Here is a 13,521-nt window from a genome sequence, read left to right as displayed (position 1 = left end):
GCCAATCTGCAGTCCATCTGACTATGTAGGCATCAATGCCACAGTCGCCCAATTTTTTAATGAGGATGGGGTGGGAGACGGTGTCAAAGGCCTTGCTGAAGTCCAGAAACACTACATCCATGGCAACACCTGCATCCAATGCTTTTGTGACCTGATCATGAAAGGCAATCAGGTTGGTCTGACATGACCTGCCCCTAAGGAAACCGTGCTTGTTGCCCTTGAGCATCATCCCTGAGGCTGGCCCATCGCAGATGTGCTCCATGATGATCTTCTCAAAGAGTTTCCCTAGGATTGAGGTAAGACTGACAGGTCTATAGTTGCCCAGGTCCTCCCTCCTCCCTTTTTTAAAGATGGGGACCACGTTGGCTATCTTCCAATCATCTGGCACCTGGCCCGAGCACCATGAGTGCTCGTAAATCCGTGCCAAGGGCCCTGCAATAAGCCCTGCTAGCTCCCTCAACACCTTGGGGTGGAGAGCATCTGGACCCCCTGATCTGAACATGTCCAGCCCCTCCAGAAGCTGGTCCTCCCCATCCTGAGGTCTGGAGGCATTCCCCTCGAGTCTGTCTTGCATCACGGTGGGGAAGTCCCAGTCCCTGCAGAAGAAAACGGTGGCTCACTAATTAAAGTGCCCAGCACAGCATCCAGGAGCACATGTAAAAATGCACTAAATGACCTCCCAGGGAAGTAGGCCACTTTCTCCTAGACAACCCTTTACTCAATGTAAGTATGAATTAGATAAATGAGAGACAAATCAGAGATGTTACATAAAATCACAGTTGAGATATTAAGACACTAAATCAGATATAAATTGAGTAATCATTGCAGTTTGGACATCTCAAGGAGCATCACGTGATTGAAAAAATGTGATAGCTTTTATTCTGTTGAACACAAGGAAAGCTGAAATTTGTTAGAAGGTTTTTTTATGCCAGTTCACCTGATTAACAGATGTGTGGGATCATGTCCTTTTGTGCAACTCAGCTACCTTTTAAACCTCTTGCATACCTACTCTCATTTTCACTGCTTCCATCACAAAAAGAATACAAATTATCCTAATGCACCTATGGCTCCTACCTATCTATTCCTATTGTACACATCATCTATGCTGGTTATTATTCCTCCTTCTATTCTACCCCTGGGAACATCTTTTATTTCTGCACGAGCATTTTTCTCTTGCAAATCCTTCCTTGCTCTTCTCTTATCACTTTTAATCCACCAGAACAAAAAATGTTGCTGTGCTCCTATTAAAAATAAAACAAACCCTCCTGAACCAGGGTTTGTGAAATCCATCATTTGGTCACCCAGTGTATTTTCTATCCGATTGTGTTGTTTGTCTACTTAGATTGGCACCTTGGGCACAAATCGTGTCATCCTTTGTGCTCTTCACAGCATTGAGCACACAGTCCCCACTTGGTAAATAATAAAAGACTGTTCTACCACTTGTTGTATGTTTTGAGCAGGAAGTTTGTTCATGCTGGTTGGAAGAAAATAGTATATTATCTGCCTGCCTTGAACAGTTTCAGTGTTATCAAATAAAAGACTTTGGACTCTTGTCTACATTGCTACAAACCAAACTGCAGCCTTGCTTTAACAGATGACAGATTCCTTTCATGGCATCATTACAGGAGGTGACTGACAAAGTTTAGGTTACATACTGCATGCTGTGCTCACTCGTTATTCAGCTCATCCTGAAATACACAACAGGGAAGAGCTTGCATGCTGAAATATTCTGTTCCTTCCCATGAAGAACCAATGTGGCTATGGAATAAAAGTTTTATACTATTGTACAGGATGGAGTACATATAACCTATATTGTAACAGCTGCAAAGGGGTTAATGAACAGAGCAAATATTTCTTTACCTTTGGCTAGGCAAACGACTACAAAAAATGGGCTGAAAGTTTGCAGTGCAAACTGGGTGAGGAAGTGGGTAATAATGGCTGGACTGCATGCCTCAGGGTTCTGCCTCAGTGCCTTTGTTCCCATATCACAGACTCTGCCACTTAATTGTACAGACTGAGGTTCAGGCCTCAACCTCCTACAGTTGACATCCTTGAGCTTCTGGGTCAATGCCTAAGGTTGCATGCCCAACCAAGCTTTTCCTTGTAAAATCGGAACGGATACATGTCTTCATTTTTCTCAAGCCAGACTGGTTTGGTGACTTTTACAGAGAATAGTTCAGGGCAGTTTGCGTGGCTAAGGCTCTAAAGACTGCCTGTTCAGGTCATAAGGCATCCTGATAGCTTCATAAGAGTGCTGGATCATGATCATGGCCTGTTTAATTAACCGTGTCTCCTTCTGCCCCCTCCCTACCCACTCACTTCACAATTTTAGGTCCTCTTAGTACTGCTAGGGTATGGGTCCTCTTGGTACTGTCTGGTCTAAAGTCCCCGTTATAGTCCTGCTCTAAGGTCTAGCAGTTGCCAGTTTTGTTGAGATGCTATTTGTACCTCTTGCTGGTGTTAGTCTGCCCTTCATTCCGGTGTTAGTGAGCCTAGAGCTGTTGTAGCATCAGACTTGACATTTGTTGTTGCTACCCCCTTGCTTTTGCTCTAAGGCTGTGGCTTGTTGCGTTAGTTATTTGCAAAATGTCTTCCCTGTTGGGGTGATTGTCTGGACTGCTGGTTCCTGTCACTATGTCTGTGCTACAGCCAGTATCTTGGGGGGCCGGGGGGGAGGGGGAGCAGAGCTTTTTACTCTGCCTTTTAAGGGACTGTTGAAGGTACTTTTCAGTCTCCTCATCTACTGACCCTGGTCAGCTACTGTTTAATCCCTGTATTGTAGTCTTCCCAAGGGCCTGAGAACATGAACCTTAGAAAATCTGTCTTCTGCCTGCTCTGTAAGGAAGAAGGAGCCTAACAATATATCCTTAATAGATTAATAGATATTAGGGGCTGGAAGGGACTTCATGAGATCATCGGGTCCAGCCCCCCTGCACTTGGGCTGGAAAGACTGCTGGGGTCAGATGACCCCAGCAAGGTGCATGTCAAGATGTTTTTTTTTTAAATCTCCAGGGTAGGTGACTGTACCACCTCTGGGGGGAGTCTGTTTCAGACCCTAGGCACTCGAGTCATAAAGAAGTTTTTCCTTATGTCCAATCTGAAGCAATCTTCAATCAGTTTGTGTCCATTGTTTCTTATCTTCCCCTGGGGTGCCTTGGTGAATAGATGCTCCCCTAGGCCCTGATGTACACTCCGGATATACTTAAGCCACCAAGTTTCCTTTAAGTCTCCTTTTCTCCAGGCTGAACAGTCCCATGTCTTTCAGCCACTCCTTATCTGACCTGCTCTCCAGACCTCTAATCATGTGTGTGGCCTTCCTTTGGACTTTCTCAAGCTTTTCCACATCCTTCCTAAAGTGTGCCACCCAGAACTGTATGCAGTACTCCAGCTGCAGTCTCACCAACACCAAGTAGAGCAGGAGGATGACATCCTTAGTCTTGCTTGAGATACATTGGTAGATGCATGCAAGGGTTTGATTTGCTCTGCCAACTGTGGCATCACATTGGTGGCTCATGTTCATTCTGTGGTCTGTCAAGACCCCCAGGTCTCTTTCAGTTGTGGTGCTGGCAAGCGTAGCACTACCGAACCTGTATGTGTGTTGCAGGTTATTCCTCCCCAGATGGAGCATTTTACATTTCTCCATGTTAAACATCAGGTTATGATCTGCCCACCTCGCAAGCCTGTCCAAGTCAGCCTGTCTCCCCAGTCTGTCCTCGAGCATGACCACACTCTCCCATAATTGGTGTTGTCCATGAACTTTGCCAGTACACTTTTAATACCCAAATCCAAATCATTGATGAACATGTTGAAAAACACTGGTCTGAGTACTGAACCCTGGTCACCTTCCACCATATCAACTCAGTTCTGTCTATTAATGCTCTTTGGGTCCTACCTTGGAGCCATCTACCTAGCCTCTGGACCGTAAACTAATCAAGGCTGCAATTTCCCAATTTTACCAGGAGGACATCATGGGAGACCAAGTCAAAGGCCTTTTTGAAGTCCAAGTATATAACATCAACCTCATTACCCTTATCCAGGTGGCAAGTTACCTGATCATAGAAGGAAATGAGGTTGGTCAAGCATGACCTGCCCACAATGAAGCCATGTTGGCCATCTTTTAGAATACTGCCTTTTGTTAACCTATCAATAATGGGTTCTTTGATAATTTTTTCCAGGATTTTACCAGGGATTGAGGTCAAACTGATTGGCCTGTAATTTTCTGTGTCCTCCTTTCTCCCTTTCTTGAAGATAGGCACCACGTTGGTGCTGTTCCAGTCTTCTGGGACCTCTCCTGAGTGCCACAAGTCCTCAAATAGCTTTGCCATTGGTCGCATGAGGATGTCTGCCATTTCCTTAGCTACTTCCTAATAAAATTATTCCATTCCTAAAGGGGTTTTTTGGGTTAGTTTCCCAGTCAGCTCCTTGCCAGACTGCTGTTTTAGATTTAGAGTTAAGGTGAAATTTTCAAAAATTAGCCAAGTCACAGGCTCAAAAGTGGCATAGGTATTTCCGCTCCTAAATTCCAGTGACTTTCAGTGAGATTTAGTTTAGTGCCTAAGCCACTTCAGAAAAGAGGTTTAAGTTCTGAAAATTTTTGCCCATAATCTTATTACATACACACACACATCTTTTGGCAGGAATTATGTGCATTTGATTTTGGATGCCAATGAAAAAGGTGCATCGCAAGAAGTTAGAGGGCAGCACATGCTACAGCATTTCTTTGTTGCTTCTCTAACTGCCTGCATGAGCTGGTTATGTTTTTACAAAAGTTTGGCTAATGGAAGTTGATGCAGTTGCCATATAATGATTTCACTGGTTAGTTGGTTGAAGAACAAAGTGAACCAAAATGACATGAGGTTCAAAAGGAAATATAACTAGCTGCCCTTCATTCTGTGGATCTTCCCTCATCAGGAAGTTTATATAAATTTAGCATTACCACCAAGTTGTTTAGATCATGACCTGTGCTGCTGCCTCCTATTTATTTTCACTACCAGTGTCAGAGTAGCACGTGACGTTTTATCTCTTGCTACAAATCTGCATCAGTTGTTTAACCAGCCCATCCTGTGGTACATGTTGGGGTCTTCTGTTATTGCCATGTGCCCAATGTAGTTTGAAAACTGTTTGTTTTGACAGTTCTGTTGATTTGACAGATTTTGTGATGGGAATAAGTGGTATCACTGCTCCAAATAATACGAAAAAGCCACAGATGGGTGAGAGGAGTAATGGGCAGTGGGTTTAGGAGCCAAGGCAACGTTTAGAGAAGAGAGGAAATTAATAGGGCAGTTATTTTGGCTAAGCAAAGTAAAAGATTAGTGGGCCCTAATTGGTATGGTTTGTAGAAAAATAGTCTTAACAGCCAGACATAGTGATTATATGTAATCAAGGTGTTTAAAACTTTCGAAAAAGGGGAAGAAACTACAAAGAATCAGTATGTAGAAGGCAAGAAATGATACAGCCGGCATAGTTCAGTTCCCATATCTTAAGAGGGTTTGAATTTAAATGAAAAATAGAGAAGGTAAAAGAGAGATCATTGAGCAAATTTTATAGATCTCCATGGAAGAGTAAGAAAGAAACAAGAAATGTTATCTAATTATAATAGCCCTGTTGAAAAAATGAAACATTGATCATGAAGAAATTCACATAACCTGGTATTGACTGGTCAGTATAATATAAAACGGAAATAATTGTTCTTGAGCAGGCTTAGCTTACAGCAGTGAAAGCGATTGAAGGCTGCATTCATAAGGAAAATTTGAAAAAACTAGGCTTATTCACAGGAACAAAAGAAAATTATGGTGACCTAATTCCAGCTTTTGTTGTGCAGAGTGTAGCAGTATTGATAGCAGGACAAATTATTCTCACTGTCAGACATGAAAGCAAGTTTTTTGTGGTACCACTGTGTTGTACTACTCTTTTTGTTGTCAGAGCCTGGAATCCCTAGAGTGCCTGAGATTATACTGGTCCAAAGTATGGCACAAGGCAAGGTAGAGGTGCACCTATTCCCTGGTCCAAAGTGCGTTTCCTCTTACCTTGGAGGTTCTGATGAGCTGCCCCAAGTCTTCATCCGTTGATAGTGTGACCAGATGTCCAGATTGGCTGGGACAGCCCTGGATTCCAGAGGATGGTTGCTGCCAGCTAGTGAAAATTAAAACAAGCGTGCAGGGTACAGAGCAGCAGGAGTTGTGAAGTAGGAAGCCTTATTAACACAAATTGTTACTTTGCAGTGATTGTTAACACCTGTGAAGTAAAGAACACTGGGTCATTAACAGGTCATGGACTCCCTGCTGCTTGCAGCAATGGAGGGGTGGGGTGGGGTGGGTTAGGCAGTCTGATAGCATCCCAAATTTGAAATTATACCATATAGTCACCCTAGAGACTATTATATGCTGCTTCTTAAGCTGTCTCACACCAGCCCAGTGAGACTGCTAGCACATCTTTGAGGTTCCCTGTTATCTCTACACATAGCAGTAGAAATTCCCTGATGTTGACCATAATGAGATTGGGTTAATTCGTAACTTTCCAGACTGGGAACTGTGACCCTAATTGCAGTTGTGGCACTTGCAGATGGGATCATGAGGCCCACAAACATTCAATTCTAGCACTTGGGCTTGTGTTAGAAAAGCTGATAACTGCACAAAAACATTGGGAACCACTGAGCTAGATCTTCAGTTGGGGTAAATAGGTGCACCTCACTGATATTAGTGGGCACTGGCCATTTTTCATGAAGTGAAAAAAAAGTCCATTTTCTGGAGATGTTTGTCAACATTCAGCACTTTTCAGAGTTTGGAGTAGTAGTAGTAGTAATCTCAAATTGCCATATAATCCTTTAATAAATAAAGACAGGACAACAGGGAGGGAATGATTGAAGGGAATGGCTGGGTTCTACAAGTATCAGCTCTTTCTGTTTTGTTTTGTTTTTTTAACAAAGTATCTTTGTCTTTACATTTCTAACCATATTTTACATGTGGGGCATATAAAATATTAATCTTTCTGTAAGATGATTTCTTTTGAAGGCCCTTTATGTATAAAAGATGGAAATCAGCAATACAGACCTCCCTCCCCTACTGTATTGAAGTCTGCAGATCTATTTGCAATGGAAATGCATAGCTGTCTTTGTAGTGCAGCAACCGTCCGTAGAAGGGGGGGGCCCATAGATTGCACTGTCCCTGAGAAGGTTGTTTTGTTGCACAAATGGGTCAGGTGATAGCTTTCCCCAAATTATTTTATATAAATATTGGTGAATTTGTTCTGTCAGGAACTGGCACAGACTGTCTGGGTGGGTCCCTCTCCCCCCCAAATCTCTCTCTGCTATGTAATTTTTCTTTTATCTTGATTCAGGAATCCTTGGAGGATGAAGGCTTTTGCATATTTCCATCTAGTCACTAATTATTCCTGTGTTAGCACTGGTTTGTGGTTTAGATGCTGCAGTATAGAAATGAAAGTCAACAACTGCCTGTTAGGGTTTGTTTTCATTTGTACTTATTTATAGCCCTATATTCATGTTTGCTTTTCTGCCCACTCCAGAATGACAGTGTCCCTGAGTTAAGGAATGTCCCTTTTCTCAAGGTTTATCCCAATGTCCCTGTCCCTTTGTATATTATTATTATTATGATTATTATTATTATTATTGTTTTATTTATTTTGGAAAAATGACAGGCTTTTCTCCCACTGTTTCCAAATCCTGTCAATTTCTGGTAATCCAGAAAGAGCCATCATCCAGTCAAGCCACTGAAATTGACAGCAAGATAAGTGAAAGCATATGTGCCTTGCTGACCAAATCTATCATCTGTTAACACCGTGACATGCCCTCCATGAGACTGCTCAGTGAAATCTCTGTACATAGAACTAGAATTCATAAAGAATCAAAAACTTATCCTGAATCCTAGCAGTGCTATGAAGTGCTCAGCCACATTACTAGCAACCACAGATGGCTGCTCACCTGAGCTAGCATTTGAATGAGTGTGTATGGCACAGTGAGAGGAGGGGAAGAAAAAGAAGAATAGACTGAAGGATAAAGTGAGAGAAGCAGAGGTTGAGCAGGAGAAAAAGAGCCTGATGAAAACTCAGAAGAGAAAATAAAAACATAGAAAATGAAAACAGAAGATCTAAAAAGTTTTAGGACTATAGTAGGATCACAACTTCTTTCTTCTTGTTTTTCCTTCCATCAGAATATTAAAAGTTAATAAAAATAGCAGCATCTGAAGATAACTATTTTAAAAAATACAGTAAATGGAATGGGATTCAAATAACTAGGGAAAAATGGGAACACAAAAAGGTATTTTTATTTAACCCATCTGTTACATTAACATGTTTGTTTTATTTTGAAGGGAAGAGGGGCACAGGATTTAAAGCTTGCTATTTAGCTGAGAAAGAAGTGGGGGTTGGGGGAAGGGAGGGAGTAAACATCCTTTCTTCCTTTCTACCCACATGGAGCTGCTAAAATCTTTGCCTGCACAGTTCTGGCACCTACTAATGCTACCATCTACAGCACCCTTATCACTGCTAGATGTGTTTTTGGTTTGAAATTGCAAGTATGGTCATCATACTGATTATTATACCATAATAGAGTCTTGGTCTATAGTAGGAAAAAGTCTTGAAAGATTGCTGTTTACATATTGCCATATTTACTCAACTACAAGATGAGGTTTTTCTTCCCCAATCAGCATGGGGGGAAAGGCCCCTCTTATATTCACATACAAGAAAACATCATTAAATACACTGTCTATCTACTAACTACTGCCAAAAGCAGCATTTGCTCAGTTATGGAAGCCAACTATGAAGCTGACTAAATGCAACAACACTTAGCATGACTGTAAAACATATGGCCTATATCGGGCAAACATACAGATGGGAACCTACGACAAGGAAAGGTTAATGCAACACATCTAAATATAATATATGGTAGTGCCCATTGCATGCAGTCCCTCTCAGCGCCAACTCTTTTTTCCAGTCATGGTGAGCCACAAAACTGAATACATCTCAACTTCCCCTTCATTCCCACAGCTGTCTGCACCTTTCTTTCCTATTTCCAATTGTTCTTGTTTCTTTACCAGCCTTAAATATTTGGCAAACATCACCAAACAGGTCCCACACAGTTCACCCAAAATCCCTCTGTTGCCTGCTCTTTCAGCCTGCTGCATGTGATTAGTGTGGCCCTGCCCTCCATGAGGTGGAGCCAGAATGGGTTGCCCTGCACCTCATTTGTGTATAAAATTTTGGAGTATCCCAGGACTTCTGACAAAAGCACCTCGTTCCAGTCATGAGTGGGTGGGGGGGGTGGAGTGGTAAGTAGTGCATGGACCCTTTGTGGGGATGGTATCTGGAGTACATACATACACCAGGCAGTGCTGAAATGTGGGATTAACATGGCTTCAAATGCTGTTGATTTTGCTGGGGCCCAGCCCAGTGAACTTTCTGGTAAATCATGAACGCTTTGGCTTTGAACTAATATCATGCAACATTTGTACTATATGTAAGTAGGTACAAAATTGCTCCTTAAAAGACTGTTTATGGCATATGTGTATTCAAAATTGCAGCAGTTTCAAAAAAGGTAAAATGCATCAATTCTGGATGAATTGCCTATACATAATTATGATTATTTAGGTATAATTATTTCAAGGTCATTGTTTTCAGATTTTTCCTTGTTTCTATGTGCTCAGGGTCTGACAGTAAGTAGAGGGGGAAAGGGCTTTAGGGGGAAGAAGAGGGGGAGCAGAGGGCAAAGGAGTCACCTGAGTCCATCCGCTGCCCCCCTCCCCCAGATTTATTTTCCCTGCTGTAGCAGTGAGAGGGGGACAAATTCAAGGGAAACCTCCAATAGTTAGATTATATACATGGACAATGATAACAAATTTATAATTTTTCCATGTGTAGAATCTAATTATTGGAGGGTCATCTTATATTCAAGTAAATACAATAACATAATCTAGTAGGTTTTAAAATACTTACCTTTTGTGAAAGATAAATAGGGTAAGTTTAGTTAGAAATTGTTTTTATGTGCTCAGATTGTCTTATTTCCAGGGCTCCGTCTCTTCCAAGATCTCCCAAAAAATTTTCTGTACATATCCATTTATCATTTCCTTTCCCTTTGAACACACCATGATCTACCATAGTTGGCATCAAAGTCTGTTTCACCCCATTAATGGTCTCCTACTATTCTTGCTATACATTCACTATACTGATCAGGTATAATGAAGTGGTATTTTATTTCAGATATGGTAACAGTAGTTGGACATTAACTTTTAATGGCAGCTAGTATGTGTGATATGTGTTTTCTTCAATTTTGTCCTTTCCAGTGTCATAAATGCCATTTAGTTTGAGGTATTGCTTCCTACAGTGGTCAGAATTCAGTCTTGATCCTTCTCACTGTGTTTGATAACGTTATCTTAAGGAGTCACTGAGTATTTAACAGAAATTGCACACTCATAGAACCTTATTCAAGTTTTTGTTTCCAGAGCAAATGTTAAATCATTGACATTCAGCTGGGTTTGAAATTTACCTGAATATGTTTTACCATCCCTATTCCCAACAGATTACACAATGGCTCTGATTAGCAGCAGCATTTTGTAATACCACTTAAGGCGTTATCACAGTGGAATACAGCCAGTAATAGTCTTTAATTCACTTATATGTACCAATTCATCTCTGTCAGGATTCTATTAATTTCTTCTCTGTTTTACTCTGTCCCTGTCCCCTATATAATGAGCCACGATGTCCCCCATTTATGTAGGAAAAAAATTAAATCTCAAGCAAATTGCTTCTGGTCCTTCTGTTTCAAACAAGTATGCCACCTTCACATTTATGTTCATGTTTAATCCACTTTTCACAACTTAATTTATTTAGAAGAAGCTGGGTGGGTCAAGTGGCCATAGAGGTAATAATCTTTTTATTGGCTAATTTGAATGAAAAGTTGGAAGACTTGGTTAGATATTTAAGCCTATGCTGTGTTGAGATGTAATAAAACTGTTAAGAGGCAGGGTGTGTGTGATCACAAGAGTGTGCAAGCACACAACAACCTCTCCACACAAACTCCTAGGAAAAATGTTACTTTCCATTCATCTTGGCAGAATGATAACTTTCCTTATCATGAAGATGCACGCTAGAGGAATGGAATAAAAAATCTCTGGATGCAGCTTGCAATTGCAGCTGATATTTGGCATTTGGCACTGTTGAAGGACTATGCAGATAATTTGCGTTCAGCATGGCAGAGAGGTGTCTTGGTAATTCTGCTTGATGAGTCAGTGCTTTACTGTTGCTACTGGAGTAAATTCAAGCTTTTCTTCTTTTCATTTTTAGGATTGGTGCAAAGCATCAGGAGTTACGGCAAAAACAGGCCAGAGGACTAGCTGATTACTGCACCAGCCCTGCAGGACCTGATATCGATGATGATGAGATGGACCCAAATTATGCCAGAGTAAATCATTTCAGGGAGGCTTACCCTGTAGCAAATGTCTATAGGCCATCATCCCCACTGGCAACAGAAACCTTTGGATACCCATGTGATGGCCCTCAAGTTCCAGTGGAGAGAGAGTACTTGGAAGGACTCTATGCAAAGATAAACAAGCATCATCATCCACAGGCTACTGCTGACAGGTAAAAATTCCCGTTTGTTGCTGAAACCAGTAACAGAGTCTCTGATTTTAATTTTTGTTTGCTTGTTTTGTTTGTCCAGACACCTGAAATACTGCATAGAAAACAATGGCTTTACTCTGGATTTACACCACTTAAACTGAAAAACAGAATTTGCTCCAGTAGTACCCCTAAAGCATCCATACAAAGCAGCAGTGAAATAGAAAGGTCCATGTTTCACAAGCAGAATGAATGAACTGCCTCCAATCCAATTCCTGTGCAGCTGAAAGAGTGCTTTTTTTTTTCTTTCAGCCAGGAAAAGTTCATATTTTGCAGCAAGAATGGCTCTTTTTTCAGATCCCTCTTGGTTCTGCTGATCACCAAATGCCTATTAGTAACAGGTTTTTTATGATAGTTTGATATATTGCATATGTTTACAGTTTACATTTCCCCAGCTGTGTGATATTATGCACTTTCAATTAGGTTGGGGAGAGGACTGGGAATCATAGCATTTTTATGCAGACTGTAAAGTGTGGCTTCACAAGACTGATTACCTTTCACAGCCTTTCCAATAACCAAGTGGGAAGGAAGGAGCAATTTTTAATCCTTGCTGTCAAGTTTCCAGGTTGATGGCATTAAAGAAAGATGGTCAAGTTTTTCTTTGAGTTAAAAAGAAAACAGAAATTCCTATGATTTGGTGATTCAGCCAGCACCATGAGGTTTCTAAAACAGGTTGCCTCTGGAGTTAGGGGCTATAAGAAATATAAGGTTTCATTAGTGTCATGGTGTTAATAAATGTACATGGGATTTTTATGGCCAATATGTGCCTGAGCAAGCAAGATGGATGAGTGGACATAAAAAGAGGAATTGGAAATACGAGGTGGAAGAAGGGCTTAAGAAGTGCTGGAGCATGAAACTTGTATTGTGGCCTGTAATGTACTTCCTCGCTGCCTCTTTCTGTGCTGCAAATGCCTTGTATTATGCCAGATATATTGAGAGGGCTGTATGAGCTCTGATATGGGAGTGTTTTCAAAAGCTGGAATCAATTTTAGACATGTATATTGTGTCATTGTTATAAATGCTAATAGGAAGTTTGTGACACGACCAGATGTATAAATATTTAGGAAGGGATATGTCAATTTCTCATTTTCATCTGAATACAGTGTTGGAGAGCTCTCTTCATCAGATAGTCAAGAAAAATTTACAAAAAAGTGCTTGCTTTAATTGCATACCATCAAACACAAACCTCCTCACACCAAGGTCTGGCAGCGGCAGCTTGTCAGCTTCATGCCAGCTAAGGGTTCCACCAGATAAGGAAATCCAGATAGTTTACAGTCTGTTCTGGTTACTGGAGTGGCATAAATACTCATAGTTTGGAGAAAATCAGAACCCAAATCTCTGTACTAACCCAAAACAGACTGGAAATTCCCCACTGTAAGAGATTCAGAATTCAGATCCAAATGTGAAATTTCTCAGATTTGAACCCATGTAGATTAAAATTATGATAAGAGCAGATTATCTAATCAGACTAGGAGCAGAAGCATTGCTGGGTCAACTTGGTCTGTCTGCACCGATCTAGTGAAGTCCCCAAACTTGCTAGCCTTGCTGAATTTCTGAGAATTGTAGAACCAGAGTGATCACATTAGGGGGAAAAAATGAAATTGATTCTTCTCATCTGTGCCAGTTTTTAAATCTTTCTGTCTTCTCATGAAAATAAAAAAGGTTATTTTACTCACAACGAGAGTGTGTGAGATCTGAATATTTATACAATGGCATGTGATATCTCAACCAGAAGTTGCTGAAAATGTTAACTACACACAAGCTAGGAAATCCTGGTGTTATTGGGATACTAGGAGGAGATGAAAATGATAAAAAAGAAAAGCTATGGACAATAGCAGACCCAGAAATGGGGGGGTTGGTCCCTGTCCCCATCCCCCCGCCCCCTCCTCCCCCCAC

At 41.2% G+C, this 13,521-nt stretch overlaps 1 protein-coding gene across 1 annotated transcript in view; it reads left to right on the top strand.

Moving 5' to 3' along the window:
- PARD3B (par-3 family cell polarity regulator beta) overlaps positions 1–13,521 on the top strand; it is a 999,825-nt gene that overhangs the window by 823,875 nt on the left and 162,429 nt on the right. The window contains exon 21 of the mRNA XM_019523483.1: positions 11,293–11,589. Within this exon, the coding sequence (XP_019379028.1) occupies positions 11,293–11,589 (297 nt within the window). The remainder of the gene's footprint in view (positions 1–11,292; positions 11,590–13,521) is intronic.

The sequence above is a fragment of the Gavialis gangeticus genome, unplaced genomic scaffold (genome assembly GCF_001723915.1).
Source record: "Gavialis gangeticus isolate Ggan-Ray unplaced genomic scaffold, GavGan_comp1, whole genome shotgun sequence".
NCBI lineage: Eukaryota > Metazoa > Chordata > Crocodylia > Gavialidae > Gavialis > Gavialis gangeticus.
Note: the sequence above shows the minus strand (reverse complement) of the source record. Positions and strands in the feature narration are given on the sequence as shown.